Source organism: Arachis stenosperma, chromosome 3 (assembly GCF_014773155.1).
Source record: "Arachis stenosperma cultivar V10309 chromosome 3, arast.V10309.gnm1.PFL2, whole genome shotgun sequence".
NCBI lineage: Eukaryota > Viridiplantae > Streptophyta > Magnoliopsida > Fabales > Fabaceae > Arachis > Arachis stenosperma.
Window position 1 is genome coordinate 171782096 of NC_080379.1, and position 17361 is coordinate 171799456.

General features: G+C 30.9%; 1 protein-coding gene and 1 non-coding gene across 2 annotated transcripts; one reads left to right on the forward strand and one right to left on the reverse strand.

Moving 5' to 3' along the window:
* The first annotated feature begins 324 nt into the window (after nt 1–324).
* LOC130972036 (small nucleolar RNA R71) lies at nt 325–432 on the forward strand. Its single transcript, XR_009083238.1, has one exon. It is a non-coding gene; the product is annotated as a small nucleolar RNA R71 (small nucleolar RNA).
* Nucleotides 433–15076: 14644 nt separating this feature from the next.
* On the reverse strand, nt 15077–16070 carry LOC130969920 (cyclic dof factor 4-like). Its single transcript, XM_057895840.1, has one exon. The coding sequence runs from the start codon at nt 15968–15970 to the stop codon at nt 15425–15427; it is 546 nt and encodes a 181-aa protein (XP_057751823.1). The 5' UTR covers nt 15971–16070; the 3' UTR covers nt 15077–15424.
* Nucleotides 16071–17361: the final 1291 nt, after the last annotated feature.

Below are 17361 nucleotides of genomic sequence, written 5' to 3' on the forward strand. Positions count from 1 at the left end.
TTCCTTAGTACTGTTTGGTGCATTTTGCATTCCAGACAGACTTTGAGAAATCAAATTGACTTGTTGAGTCAATATCTTGTTCTGAGCCAATATGGCATTCAGAGTATCAATCTCAAGAACTCCTTTCTTCTGACTAGTCCCATTGTTCACAGGATTCCTTTCAGAAGTGTACATGAATTGGTTATTTGCAACCATTTCAATCAATTCTTGAGCTTCTGCAGGCGTCTTCTTAAGATGAAGAGATCCTCCTGCAGAGCTATCCAAGGACATCTTGGATAGTTCAGAGAGACCATCATAGAAAATACCTATGATGCTCCATTCAGAAAGCATGTCTGAGGGACATCTTCTGATTAATTGTTTGTATCTTTCCCAAGCTTCATAGAGGGATTCTCCATCCTTCTGTCTGAAGGTTTGGACTTCCACTCTAAGCTTGCTCCATCTTTGTGGTGGAAAGAACTTTGCCAAGAAGGCATTGACTAGCTTTTCCCAAGAGTCCAGGCTTTCTTTAGGTTGAGAGTCCAACCATATTCTAGCTCTGTCTCTTACAGCAAAAGGGAATAGCATCAGTCTGTAGACCTCAGGGTTAACCCCATTAGTCTTGACTGTGTCACAGATTTGCAAGAATTCAGCTAAGAACTGATGAGGATCTTCCATTGGAAGTCCATGAAACTTGCAATTCTGTTGCATTAGAGAAACTAATTGAGGCTTAAGCTCAAAGTTGTTTGCTCCAATGGCAGGGATAGAGATGCTTCTCCCATAGAAATCAGGAGTAGGTGCAGTAAAGTCACCCAGCACCTTCCTTGCATTGTTGGCATTGTTGTTGTTTTCGGCTGCCATGGGTTCTTCTTCCTTGAAGAATTCGGTCAGGTCCTCAACAGAGAGTTGTGCTTTGGCTTCTCTTAGCTTTCGCTTCAAGGTTCTCTCAGGTTCAGGGTCAGCTTCAACAAGAATGCCTTTGTCTCTGCTTCTTCTCATAAGAAAGAGAAGAGAAAAAGAGAATGTGGAATCCTCTATGTCACAGTACAGAGATTCCTTGAAGTGTCAGAGGAAAAGAGAAATAGTAAGAAGAAGGAGAAGAAGTATTCGAACTTTAATTAGATAAGGTTCGAATTGTGCATTTAGAAGGAGTAGTACTCCATAAATAGAAGGATGTGGGAGGAGGGAAGAGAATTTTCGAAAATTCAATCAAAAGATTTTGAAAACATTTTGAAAATTTGATTGATAATTTTCGAAAACTCAAAGTGGAAAAGAAATCGAGTGATTTTTGAAAAAGAATTTGAAATTAAAAATTGAAAAGAATTGATTGAAAACTAATTTGAAAAAGATTTGATTAAGAAGATATGATTGGTTTTAAAAAGATGTAATTGAAAAGATATGATTTGAAAACAATTTTAAAAGATATGATTTGAAAACAATTTGAAAAGATATGATTTTGAAAATTAGTGACTTGCCTAACAAGAAAAGATATGATTCAAACATAAAACCTTCCTTCATAGAAAAGGCAAAAAATGTTCAATCAAATCATTAATTGTTAGTAAGTATCTTTGAAAAAGGAAAGAAATTGATTTTGAAAACATTTGATTGAAAAGATATGATTTGAAAAAGATTTGATTTTGAAAAACTTTGAAAACTTGAAAAAATTTGATTTTGAAAACAAAATCTTCCCCCTGGCACCATCCTGGCGTTAAACGCCCAGAATGGTATACATTCTGGCGTTTAACGCCCAAAATGCTACCTCTTTGGGCGTTAAACGCCCAACCAGGTGCCCTGGCTGGCGTTTAAACGCCAGTCTGCCTTCTTCACTGGGCATTTTTGAATGCTCAGCTTTTTCTGTATAATTCCTCTGCAGTGTGTTCTGAATCTTCAATCCCTTGTATCATTGACTTGAAAAGACACAAATTAAAAATATTTTTGGATTTTTAATAATCAAAATGCAACAAGAATGAAATAACAATGCATGCAAGACACCAAATTTAGCAGTTTGTACACTACTGACACTATATGAGACACATGAACACTCAAGTCAATAGAATTCAAAGATCAAAACAAGAAATATATGCATGAATTCGAAAAATGTAACAAAGACATGCATTTGACACCAAACTTAAGATGAGACACTAGACTTAAGCAGGAAACATCAAATATTTTTGGTTTTTATGATTTTGTAAAATTTTTTGTTTTTTTTGTGTTTTTCGAAAATTAAGTGGAAAAAGAAGGTATCAAAATTCTTAATGAGAATTCCAGGAATCAGTGCAATGCTAGTCTAAGACTCCGGTCCAGGAATTAGACATGGCTTCACAGCCAGCCAAGCTTCCAAAGAAAGCTTCGGTCCAAAACACTAGACATGACCAAAGGTCAGCCAAGCCTTAGCAAATCACTGCTCCAAAAGCAAGATTGATACGAAATCAATAAGCTCTTGTGGTGAGAAGTTGAAACCTCGGTCCAATCAGATTAGACATGGCTTCTCAGCCAGCCAGATTTCAACAAATCATCATGAAACTCTAGAATTCATCTTCAAGAATTTCGAAAAAAAAATACCTAATCTAAGCAACAAGATGAACCGTCAGTTGTCCAGCCTAAACAATCCCGGGCAATAACACCAAAAATTTGATGTTGTTGCCGGATCTTGGCTCTGATGTTACCAAAGGCTTGCTCAAAACTAGAACAATCCCCGGCAACGGCGCCAAAAACTTGGTGCTGTTGCCGGATTTTGGCACTGATGTTACCGGACAAAAAGCTTGCTCAAAACTTGAACAATCCCCGGCAACGGCGCCAAAAACTTGGTGCGCGAAATTGTGAACTATACTTTTTCACAACTCTCATAATCCCTGGTAATGGCTCCAAAAACTTGGTGCGCCTAATACCATGGCATTACACAACTTCGCACAACTAACCAGCAAGTGCACTGGGTCGTCCAAGTAATAAACCTTACGTGAGTAAGGGTCGATCCCACGGAGATTGTTAGTAATGAAGCAAGCTATGGTCATCTTGTAAATCTTAGTCAGGCAAACTCAGATATATATGGTGATGAACGAAAATAACATAGAAGATAAAGATAGTGATACTTATGTATATCATTGGTGTATGAGCTTCAGACAAGTGTATGAAGATGCCTTCCCTTCCGTCTCTCTGCTTTCCTACAGTCTTCATCCAATCCTTTCTTACTCCTTTCCATGGCAAGCTCGTATAGGGTCTCACTGTTGTCAGCAGCTACCTCCCATCCGCGCAGTGAAAGCTAATGCACACACTCTGTCACAGTGCTGCCAATCACCGGTTTGGTTCCCTCCCCTACCGGAATAGAATAACTCTTTTGCGTCTGTCACTAACGCCCAGTAGGTTACAGGTTTGAAGCACGTCACAGTCATTCAGTCATTGAATCCTACTCAGAATACCACAGACAAGGTTAGACCTTCCGGATTCTCTTGAATGCTGCCATCAGTTCTTGCCTATACCACGAAGACTCTGATCTCATGGAATGGCTGGCTCGTTTGTCAGGCGAGCACTCGGTTGTCAGGCGATCAACCATGCATCATGCAATCAGAAATCCAAGAGATATTCACTAAGCCTCGGATGCGTGTGGAACAAGAATGGTTGTCAGTCACCTTGTTCATGAGTGAGAATGGTGATGGGCGTCAATCATCACCTTCATCATGTTGAAGAACAAGTGATATCTTGGATAAAGAACAAGTGGAATTTGAATGGAAGAACAATAGTAATTGCATTAATACTCGAGGTACAGCAGAGCTCCACACCCTTAATCTATGGTGTGTAGAAACTCCACCGTTGAAAATACATAAGAACAGGGTCTATGCATGGCCGAATGGCCAGCCTCCCAATGATCTAAGAACTGAAATGTTCAAAGATGATCTAGAGATCTAAAAGTGATCAAAAGATCTCTATACAATAGTAAAAGGTCCTACTTATAAGAAACTAGTAACCTAGGGTGTACAGAAATGAGTAAATGACATAAAAATCCTTTTCCGGGCCCACTTGGTGTGTGCTTGGGCTGAGCAATGAAGAAATTTCGTGTGGAGACTCTTCTTGGAGTTAAACGCCAGCTTTGGTGCCAGTTTGGGCGTTTAACTCCCATTTGGGTGCCAGTTCCAGCGTTTAACGCTGGGATTTCTTGAGGTGACTTTGAACGCCGGTTTGGGCCATCAAATCTTGGGCAAAGTATGGACTATTATATATTGCTGGAAAGCCCAGGATGTCTACTTTCCAACGCCGTTAAGAGCGCGCCAATTGGGCTTCTGTAGCTCCAGAAAATCCACTTCGAGTGCAGGGAGGTCAGAATCCAACAGCATCTGCAGTCCTTTTGAGTCTCAGAATCAGATTTTTGCTCAGGTCCCTCAATTTCAGCCAGAAAATACCTGAAATCACAGAAAAACACACAAACTCATAGTAAAGTCCAGAAAAGTGAATTTTAATTAAAAACTAATAAAAATATACTAAAAACTAACTATATCATATCAAAAACATACTAAAAACAATGCCAAAAAGTATACAAATTATCCGCTCATCAGTCATCCAAGGGGGAGTGTTACGATAAGAAAACCTAGGTGGATGACCATTTCCCCACAAGGCTCAAAGTTTTGAAGAAGAATCTTATTTATTTAATGTAGTTTGACAAACTACCATCACAAAAGCTTATAAATAGAGGCTTTTGCCTCAGACAAAAACACACAAGCAATAAAGCATTTCTCTCTCTTCTTTTATAATATGCTTCTCTCTTTCATACTATTCTCCCTCTTATATTTTATTATAATAATTAATTATATCTACTATATTGATATACTAATTCTAGTGAATATTACTATTTGAATTATTTAATTATATTTCCATATTTTATATTTGTTACTTCTTCCTTATTTATTTAGTTATTTTACAACATTTGCTACTATATTTATACATAGTTGTCTAATTTATTAAAAAAAAAAGAATATTAATATTTAATTTAAAAAATATAAAAATAAATATTTTTTAAATATTTAAAACTTATCATAAAAAAATAAGTTCGATAAATTTGACATTAAATTTATACACATCAGAGAATTTGCTTTATTTGAGTAATAATACTGTTATAGCAATGCTTGATATCATACCGTCACATATATTAATTAGCACTTTAGTGGTTTGACTAAGTACACTAAATGGATTTAAGTTGGAAATGAGAAGGTAGCTCTTTATAAAGGAAAATTATTATTCATCACCAAGTAGATCTTTTTGTCTTTTTGTGTCTTAAATTCAAGAGTAAGAAATAATTTATGCTGTTTTTTTTTCAAAAGAAAAAAAGAAAAAAGGACTCTTAATTTATTAATTTTAGGGTATTTTGAAAACTTCTCATGCACCATGAAATTAAGATTATTGGATGATGTTTACAAAAAATCCAATGGTTGAGATTAAATTTTTTTTAAAATTTCTTAAAAATTAGACAAAAAAATATTATATATTTTAAAATTCTAAAAGTATCAATTTGAGAAATACTACTTTAGACGAATGCCGGTATCACCAAGAACAAGAAGAAGCTTATATCCTTAATTTTTCAACAAAACACCTCCGCAATGGACTTGGCTTCCTCGATGGAATCAAATTAAAGTATCAATTATTGAAGTATTATTTCAAGTTAACATTATCTCTATTATCACTATCTCCAATTTCGGCTAAATTAATTATTTGAAAAAAATCTACAAAATTACATACACATGAAGTCCCTTTTGGTAAATTGCGTGGCTTGGGGACTCTGATTTTGGGATTATTTATGCTGGCTTTTGGGTGGGATAAGGAAGAGTGCTTCCTTTTGTCTAACAAATTGGAGAAGATGATTCTCCCGAGCGAAAGCTGTGTGGCGACTGGCGATTTGGCCCATGCTGCTGCCTTTCGTGGACAGATTTATCGGTTGTTACGAAAGGGTTTTGATAGATTGAAAAACGATTTGTTTTTTTCGTGTTTGAATCAGAAGAAGATAGTGTTTTCTTTGGAGATTTGTCTTGGCCTTTAGTTAATACTGTTGCGTTCTCTGTGATCTTGAGTGAGAATTATACCAATGATGAGAAGCTGGTGAGTTCTAAGGAGGCTGCTTTTAGAATTTTGAAACGCTTATTATCCTTTCGCTTAATCTTTATGAAATTTTACACAAATTTAACCTCAACCGTTGGAATTTATGTGAATGTAATCTAATTATTATAAAAAAAAACAACAATGCTAGGAACCAACTTTATATAAGTCAAGAATCAGCCAATTAGTAAATCAGAGGCACCGATGACTTTAACCGGATGTTGCTACTAATAGGTACACGGATGTTTCTTTTTCTTGTAAATTGGATGGTTTTAAATATAATTTCTATGTTTCATGTGTTACGCATTAATAAAACATAATTAATTATATGGAACCAACTAATGAATGATCAAAGCATCTGTTCCGTGATTTTCTCTTATCACTAGCGTATCTTTCTTCATGTTTTGAACGTGGTCAACAATAATTTAAAAAACAAATTAAATTATAAATTAATAAAACTAATTATAATTAATTATGTTGTTCCATTCTTAGCTAATTATGAGTTGATTCCATATACTTTTCCTAAAAAAAAATGCTTGAATTGATTTTAGACAGACCCCTAATATAACATTTTGATGGAGTTATGTAACTATATGAAGACAGCTAATTATTAATTCCTCACAATCACGCAATAATTTTGATTTTCCCTGAACAAATCGAAGACAAACTACACTTTATTTTATGAAAAAAAAATTGTATTCATAAATCGACTCTCCAAATTAAACACTTATATACTTTTAAGTAATGTCATATTAATTTTGAGAATTCGTGAAAGGGCTTTCTATAAATTCAAAATAAACATTCTTTGTATATATATAAAAAAATAAATACTGTTTATTTCATCTGAAAATGTTAAGAGATTCTAAATCATCAATGATTTATTTTTTATTTTAATCTATAATTATATTATATAAATTTAAAGTTATTTGTTTATTTAGGAAAGGATATTTTAAGTAAAGTACACACAAATTAAATGATAAGGGTGTGGCAATATATATATTTTTTAGTGTGACAATAGTCTCTAAATAATAATACATAGAAGTTATTTAATTATTCAAAATAAGTTTTCAATTATAATTACACACATGAATTTACGGGTGAAAAAGAATTGAGTCTATGTGAGTTTTGGTTATAAATAAATAACCCAAACTTAGATTTATTATCTTTTTATAAGTGTTTTTTTAAAGTTCAAACCTGTCCTGCTTAAAGTCCGATAAATCTTCGAATTTATTTGAAAAGTGTATTTCGTAAATTAGAATTTTCAATAATATACTTTAAAAATCTAAGTTGATATTAAATATGTTCTAAAGTTTATAATTCATAATTTATAAAACATAATTTTTATTTATATATTAATTATAAGTCACGTATCATAATCATATTTATAATTTATAAACTTTTTTTTAGCAAAAAAAACTACAATCTTAACTAGTCTAAACTATTGATTCTTTTTTTTTAAATATAAATGAATAGATAAAAGTTTAAATTAAGAATAATTTATTTTTACAAAAAATATTTTGACGAGTTGACTCAATAAATTTTATAAGCATTTTTTAAAATATATGGCCTAATTTTTTTAATAATAAATTTTTTAAAAAGTTCAAATCTAACCTGTTTAATAAAACGAGTTGAGGCGAGAAGCCTAAAACGAATCAAGTTAAATAAATATTTTAATTTTAAATAAATTAAACTAATTGTACATGTTTTAGAAGTCTTTTTTTTTTTTTTTTACTTAAGGAGCAATTATGCTAGCATAATTATTTCATAGTTAGTTTCCATATGCAGGCTGGTATACGTCAAAGTCTTCAACAAAATAGCTTTATGGGTATTATTATACGATCAGTAATTCTGTTTCTCGAAATGTGAAGACTCCTGAATCCATAACCTTGTGATTTCATCTTTTGGTAATATTTGTGTTGGGTACATAAAAATGGTAAAATGATAAAATATATATTATGTTATAGTTTTAAAGTACGATTAGATCGTTTTTTTAGAGGAATATTTATTCTTACACTTAGTTGCTATAGGGTTGATGATAATATTTTCTCAAAATAAAATAAAACTAATAAATTTTTTAATTAATAATAATAAAAAAAATTTAATTCTCTTAAATTTTAAAAGAAGAAAAAAATAAGACTTGACAAACAATTTCTTATTCTATCTATTTTGAGTAGAGAGGATATTTATATATATATGTTGTATGAATTACCAAAAATCACATACCATATTGAATGGTTGTGACCCTTTACTGTTGTATGAATAGTCACAACTCTTTAATTGTTCTCGTGTGAATAGACACAATATATCATTTTACTTACTAACCATCACATTCATACATATATAACCGGTTAATAATTAACTAACTCAAAACCGGTTAAAATTGTTTAACCGCTCACTTAAATATTAATATTAATTATTAATAAAATTAATATTAATAAATATAAAATTTATAAATATCCTTTAATCCCTCATTATTTATAAAATTTAAATATTATACAAGTATATAATAAAGAATGTGTCACTAAAATTAAACATTCTTTTAGTGTCAATTTTAAAGTTTTAACAAAGTAATAGGTGTCTAATCAATTAAACCTATATTTCATATGCTAGTACCAAAAATCACATACATTACTTATACCCTCCAAGTTCAAGAGTTTATAATTTTAAGCACTTATATAGCCTTGTACTCATCCTGGTTTCATGAATATTTACGAGAATAACACCTCTAAAAATTCTCGATTAGAGCGGCACCACTCCTATATTCATATAGGTGGAATCTTTTGATAAATAATATTATCATTTTATTAAGAATTTTAATTAACCCTCCTAATTTATTGTAAATAGCACTAAATCCTATACCTTAGTGCTCCAATTACTAAATAACTTGTTGTTACCTATTAAACCTTGAAACTAGTGGTCTACTAGAATAAGGTTGAGTTCCATCATTTAGTAATAATTGGTTTTAATCCCATTTTAGCAGTAGTCTCTTTGATTTCATCCCTTGACAAACCTTTAGTCAAAAGATCTGCTAAATTTTCTTGATGAGATCTTACATAGGTGATGGTAATTACACCATCATCTATTATTGCCTCACAAACTCATGTCTCAAATTTATATGTCTAGACTTTCCATTATAAACCTTATTATATGCTCGAGACATGGTTAATTTACTATCACAAAAGATTGAAATGGTTGTTGTCTGCTGTGGCCACAGCTTTATATCATATAACAAATTTCTTAACCATTCTGCTTCTTTACTTGCGGCTGATAAAGCTACAAACTCAGCTTCCATAGTAGAATGTGTAATACATGTTTGTTTCTTTGAGGTTCAATTTATTGCTCCATCACCTATGATGAAAATCCATTCTGAAGTGGATTTGTTATCACTAAGATTTGTAATCCAACTTGCGTCGGAATAACCTTCTAAAACTGTGGGATAATCACTATAATGTAATCCCAAGTTTATGATTTTTTTGAGATAACCAAAAACTCTTGTTATAGCTTTCAAATGTTGATTGCTAGGCTTTCCTGTAAACCTTAATAATTTGCACACCGCAAACGCTATATCAGGTCTAGTACAATGCATTGCATACATTAAACTTCCTATAACACTAACATATTCTAATTGTGCTATAGGTCTTCCTATGTTTCCTTCTAATTTAAGATTAAGATTATAGGGCGTATTGGATTCTTTAATTGTGAGATGATCAAACTTTTTCAATACCTTTTTATTATAATGAGATTGACTTAAATTTAAGCCAACTTTATTCTTATGCACCTTTATACTTAATATTGTATCAACTTCATTCAAATCCTTCATCTTGAATTTAGAAATTAGATACTCTTTCGTTATACGAATTCTTTCTAAATTTGTTCCGATGATTAACATATCATCAACATATAAACAAATGATTATTCCATAATCTTTAGTAAATTTTGAGTAAATACATTTATCCGCACTATTATGTGAGAAGCCATTTGATAACACCACTGAATCAAACTTCTCATGCCATTGTTTAGGCACTTGTTTTAGCCCATACAAAGACTTAATTAATTTGTAAACTTTCTTTTTATTTTCGGGTAGCACATAGCCTTCCGGTTGCTCCATATAAATTTCTTCATAAGATCTCCATTTAGAAAAGCTGTTTTAACATCCATTTGATGTATATGAAGCTTGTGAATAGATGCTAATGCTATAAGAGTCCTAATAGAACTCATTCTTGCCACAAGTTCGTAGGTATCGAAATAGTCTAGACATTTTTGTTGTCTAAACCCTTTGGCCATTAACCTTACATTAAAGGTTTGTAATGAACTATCAGTGTTATACTTTCTTCTAAATACCCACTTACATCATATAGGCTTTGATCCTGGAGGCAAGTCAATCAAGACCCAAGTATTGTTAGATAATATTGAGTCCATTTCATCATTTATTCCTTCTTTCCAAAAAGTAGAATCCCTTGAAGTCATAGCCTTTTTGAACGTTTGAGTATCACCCTCTATGTTCATCACAATAGGAATCTTGTTTGTTACATACTTCCTAGTTTCTTCTACCAAAAAGGTGATAGCCTGAGAAGAAATAAAATCTGGACCCAAGTCCTTTTCTTTTCTTACTCTCAAGTTCTTCCTTGATTCAATCAACTCTTTGTTGTTTAGATGTTTATTGTTTTGATTATTTATTTCTTGTGAAATATTAGTAGCATTTTGGAGATATTCTGAATTAGAAGTTGAATCATTGATAAATATATTTTCAATAAATTCCACCTCTCTTGATTCAACAACTATATTAGACATTAAGTCTAATATTCTATATGCTTTAGAATTTTGAGCATATCCTATAAAGGTGCCTTTTATGACTCTTGGCCCCAATTTGATTCTCTTTTGATCAGGAACTCGATAAAAGATTAAACACCCCCACACTTTAAGATAATTTAAATTAGATTTCCTTTCTTTCCAAATTTCATAAGGAGAAACCTTTCTATGTCTTGATGGGATCCTATTATGGATATGACATGATGTCAATAATGCTTCACCCCATAAATTGTAAGACAATTTTGCATTTAGTAACATTAAATTAATCGTATCCACTAAGGTACGGTTTTTCTTTTCTGCCAAACCATTTTGTTGCGGAGTATATGGAGCGGAAAATTCATGCACAATATCATGTAATTCACAAAAGTTATCAAATTCATTAGAAAAATATTCTCCACCTCGATCACTACGAAGAACTTTTATTTTCTTATTGTGCATATTTCTAATTCCACTTTATATTTTTTAAACATTTCAAAAGCTTCATCTTTATTTCTAAACAAATACACATAAGTAAATCTAGAACTATCATAAATAAAAGTTATAAAATATCTTTTTCTCCTCTAGTAATATTGCCATTTAATTCACAAATATTACTATGAATCAATTCTAATAAATGTATATTTCTTTCAACTTTATGAAAAATTTTTTTAGTAATTTTGGATTGTATGCAAATATCACATTTCTTATTAAAATCCTTGTTACTAAAATCAATATAGTTATTCTTTTGCATATATTCCATTGATTTGTAATTTAAGTGTGCTAATTTACTATGCCATAATCACAAGAATCAACAACATATAAAGAAGCATTCACTTTATGAATTCTAAGTTTAAACATGCCTTCAGTACAATATCCTTTTTCTATGAATACATAATTCTTAAGCAAGATCACTTTATTGAATTTCATTACAACTTTGAATCCTTTCTTACACAAGAGACTAACAGAAACTAAATTTGTTCTCAAATCTGGAACATGAAATATATTTATTAAACTTAATTTCTTTCCAAATGTAAAATTCAATTCCATATTTTTTTGACCATAAACTTTGGCTGAGTTGTCATTGCCTATCAAGACCTCTTTATTGTTCACTTTTTCATATGTTTTGAATTGGTTGCAATCATTGCAAACATGAACAGTAGCCCCTGAATCTAACCACCACTCAAGTGATTTTTCTTGTGTTGCTATGTTGATTTATGTAACCATGCCAATATGCATATTTTGTATTTTTTTTTTTTTGCAACCCTAGCAATTAGATCCTTCTCTTCCACTAAGTTGGTCTATGATGCTTCCTTTTTCAGAAGTCTACATTCTTTGATATAGTGTCATTTCTTGTGACCATGATAATACTCTCCTTGTCTCTTCTTATCTTACTTTGAATCTTTGGAGAACTTTCATTTCTTCTTATTGGTATTGTTTTCACCAATATGATTCATTTTAGAACTCTAAAAAAGATACACACCATCACGTTTTCGAGTTTCCTCCTCTATACGTATATGCCTTAGTAATTTCTCAATTGCGAAGTCTTCACCAAGATGTAAAAATTTTTTCCTATAATCATCCCAAAATGAAGGCAATTTTGAAATAATTGCTCCAAGTTGTGATGATTCAGGGATCATCACTTTTAGATCACGAAGTCTACTTACAAGGATTTGTAATTCATGAATTTGATCCATGACAGGCATAGTATCATTCATGATAAATTCAAAATATTTCATCATAATAAATTTATCTGTTCCTTGTCGTTCAGTATTGTATTTTTCTTTCAAAGACTTCAAAATCTCCAATGATGATTGAATTGACATGTAGAGATCATAGAATCGGTCGGATAAAGTGTTGAGAATATGACTTCGACATGTGAAAGCATCTTCATCACGTTTCTTCTTCAATTGAACAATCTTTTCTTTCTCTTCCGGTGTGACATTTTTAGCGGTATTGGCAATTGATGTAGTCTTTAGGTCAATCACATGTGCAAGATTTAGAACCGAAAGAAGGAACATCATTTTGTCCTTCCAACGGTTGAAGTTTATTCCATCAAAACGATTTAATTTGACAAACTCTTGATTCATGACCTTGAACGTGGTATTTTGATCTTGTGCCATCTTCAAGTAATATCTCTCCAAAAATGTTGGGTATATAAAGATGGTAAGATGACAAAATCTATATTGTATTATGATTTCAAGGCACGATTAGATCGCTTTCTTTAGAGAGATATTTGTCCCTACACTTAGTTGCTATAGAATTGATGACAATACTCTCCCATAATGCAATGAAACTAATAAATTTCTTAATTAGCAATAATAAAAAATTTTTAACTCTCTTGAATTTTAAAAGAAAGGAAAAATAAGGCTTGACAAACAATTTCTTGTTCTAAAAGAAAGGGAAAATAAGGCTTGTATCTGTCTTGAGTAGAAGGAATATATATATATATATATATATATATATATATATATTGCATGAATTATCAAAAGTCACAACCTCTCACACTGCGTCTTCGTTGGCACATCGATTCGGACTCCGGATCTGATACCATCTGTAACAGTCCAAACTACCCGCTAGACGATATTGTCTGTTTTGGCACACAAGGTCTCACGATTTTGTCTTTGACGATAGGGATGATAGCCGAAATCCCCTACACTCACTCGTCAAAACGCGTCATACTAGAAAGAGGTATACACACCCTTATAAAGCATGCTTGTTCTCTTCTCCAACCAATATAAAACCTTACACATTTCACACACTAACTATCACATACATACATATATGACCGGTTAATAATTAACTAATTTAAAACTGGTTAAGATTGTTTAACCATTCACTTAAATATTAATATTAATTATTAATAAAATTAATATTAATAAATATAAAATTTATAAATATCCTTTAATTTGAATGTCAACCATGCATGTTATTAATTTGAACGTTATTAGTTTGCTATATATAGTATATGATACTAAAAATATTATTTGTATATTAAAATTAATAGTTAAAATCAATCATTAATATATTTATATATAAATATATATATATATTATTTAATTTATTTTTAATATATATATTTATATTTTAATATATATTTTATATTAATAATTAATTTTTTTAATATATACCTAGCATAATCTATATGATATCCATAGCTGAATTAAATTATTCACAGATAGAAAGAAGGCTTTGTTTCTACCTATGAATAATACAAACTAAGTGGCGAATAAAATATTACCTGTTAATTAATTAATACAAACTATTCTTCTATCTATTGGCATTGCAAGTAGTCAGCATCATTAACAAATTAATTTGACCTCGTTAATAATGAATATAATAGAACATGAAAGGAATCTATGATTTATCGTACCAACTTCATAATATTTAAAGTTCAATTACATTTATAATTATGTAGTGAAAACTGATTAGCCGGCCTCCAGAACCACGTTGTGCACAATCGAAAAAGATAGCTTCCTTAATTTTCTAAGACGAGAGGGGGAAATGAATAATTAAACTGCAATTCGCCATCAAAATTTGTGTGTTTAATTTTAAGTAGCGTGTTTACTTCTTCAAATCTTATCTCTATTTTCTTTCGCTTGACCATTTCTAATTTTCTATTGCGTTGAAATCTAGCTGTATGATTAATGCCCTTGAATTAGATCGTAATTTTATATACGAACTAGCTATATAGGGCAGAAAAATAATCTGAAATAGAATATAATCAAATATTTTTGGACTATTCGACACCATTTTAATAATATTAAGTATAACGAAGCGTACAAGTAATTCCCAAATTAAAGTTAGCAAATCAAAGCTTCTTATTCTGAAACGAAATAGAATACTTGAAACTTGTGCTATTCATTAGGTCAATTAAGTATACTAGCAAGTGAAGTTAGTAATTTCTTTAGAGTTTTCGCTTGGCTTTTTTCTTTTATCTCCAATAGTATTAAAAATTAAAGAATCTTATGGTAGAAGAGTAAAATTAGATTAAAAAAAAGTTATTAAATTTTAAAAATATGTGGATAATAATTTTTTTATTTTTTATTAAAAAATAATTTTTATTCTTCACAAAAATTTCACCCATCCATCACCGTAATATTATCCAAATAAAATATAGAGTTTTATTTTTGTTTATATTAAACACAAATAGGACACACGCACATTCAACTCTTTCACTTTATATAATAACATGATTTTCATATAAAATTATTCTAGATTTGTGAAGAGGCCGGTGGTGTATTTAGTTCACTTTATTAAAGTTAATTATTCCTATCAGTAATTTTTTGTGAGGATAGGCCACTAAAAAAAAGCCTCATAAATCAAAAGAAAGAAAGAAGGTGGAAACTCAGATAAATTCGATTTCACGTGAAATTGATACTTGAAAGCTGTTAGATAATTTAACTGATTTGATTAAATTTTTATCTAACGGCTCTCAGATATCAACTTCACCTGAGTTTTCAACAAAAAAAAAAAAGAGAAAAACAAATCAAAATTAAAATTGAAATAAAGGAAAATGTATTTTCCGAAGAAAAAGAAATACACTTTCACAGATTATCCATTTACAAAAGAAAAGAAAAATAACTTAACAAGGTTGACCATCCTCAGAGCTCGTCCTCCGCCGTTTAGACGACTGATGAAAAAGCTGCCGGAAACCACCGTGAATGACGGTGGCAACATCCCACTCGTCCAAAACCAACCCCTCTTCATCATCTAATCCAAATTTCTGAACAGTGGATGATGAATCACAGATGGCACCACCGTGACGGGCGGCGGCAGGGCACGGCAGCTTACCCTTTCGGCGGCCTGCACCGACCGGGACGTTGCGAAGGGCCCCTCCGGCGGTCCAATACCTGTGGCAGGCCTTGCAGAAATGCCTAGGCTGATTAACGTTGTAGTTATTGAAGTAACAAAACTTGGTTTCCATGCTCTTGCATCTTGGACATGCTATGATCTTGTTTGGTTTCTTCATCATCTCTTCTTGATCTTCTCCATGATCATGATCATCATCTTCTTCGCTACCATTGCTGCTTTTCTCATCTTCTTTTCTTTCTGCTGCATGCAACGTGATCGTTATGCCAAACAGTTTAATCCCTTCTCTTTCTTCTCCAGTTTTTTCTAGTGGAGCCATTTCAGAGGAGAGGAGAGAGAGAGAGAGATTATTCTTAATGGAGAAGGTTTAGGATTGGGGTTGTAGAGATTATGGAGATGTATATGAAGGTAGCTAGCTAAAAGTGATTAGCAGCTATTAAATAATATTGGTATTTTTATAATGCATACCAAAATTTAATTATTAATTTTTTGTCAATTAATTAAAAGTATATATTGAGAGCAAACGTGGAAAGTTAATTAAAGTGAAATCAGATTTAAATCTAAGGAAATATATATTGTTTTATGGTCTACGGCACGAAGCGCATGTGATATCTAGAGAGGCCAAAACTTGAGTAGTGGAATTAAAAAGTGTGTGAATAAATTAAATTAAAATAAAGAAAAAGGAAGAAAAGTGAGAAATAATAGTGAACGTAGTAGCTGATCATGTTGATACTTAGCTACGGCTTAATGTTGAATTTCACTAGTGCTCGAGCGATATAGTTAGCTCCAATTATTTTTCTTTCAAAGGGTTAGAAGGAAGGCAGAAATTTATTTGTAGTGGACTTTACATAAAAAAAATTTTAAATTGTTGACACATGTTATTATTTAATTTTAAAAAATCAAGTTCATTTTATATAAATAATTTAATTAAAAAAATTAATTTAAGTTAGAACAAACAATTACTTTTACCTTTTTTTACATCCTTAAAATAATCAAATTTGTCTCCTTTTAATTTTTTATAATTAATATAAAAACTAATTGGTTTATTACTATGAAATTTAATTTAACAGTAAATTTGTAATTAAACATATTTTTACAGCTTAATTTAAAAGTTATGTTAAAGAAAAAATTTAGTAAAAAAACGGAGAAAAATAGTACCATTTATAACTTTTTGTTCGTATTGTAAATTTGGATTCCTAATTTTTCCTTTTTTGTCTTTCCTACTCAGACCAAAAACGTAAATTTTTTTTTTTTAAATACCAAGCTTTACTTTTTCAAATAATTTGTATATATATCTTTGACGAAAATTAAATAAATAAAAGTAAAAGATAAATTTAAAGAAAGATTGGTCAAAAAGGATGAAAAAGAAGAACATACCAAATTTATCATTTAGGGATAACACGCATAAAAAACAGAATTTTTTTTAAAGTGGTTATTTGATCTATCCAAATCAATTTTTTTTTAATATTTGTATAAAATAAATCGATTTTTTTCAAACTAAATGGTAATATGTGTCAACGATTCAAAAACAACTTTTTATGAAGTCTATTACAAGTAAATTTCCACCTAGAAAGAAACTCAACAGCAAGAATAAGTAGAAAAAAATTAGAAAGAATTCAACAAATAAATCATTAGGATTATTAGTAAAAGGAACTTTCATGTTATTACATATGGCTAATAAGGATATATAATTCTATATACTATTGCCAA

Bases quoted from the DNA above. Each gene is read 5' to 3' on its own strand.
- LOC130969920 (XM_057895840.1), bottom strand. From the start codon at position 15,970: ATGGCTCCACTAGAAAAAACTGGAGAAGAAAGAGAAGGGATTAAACTG.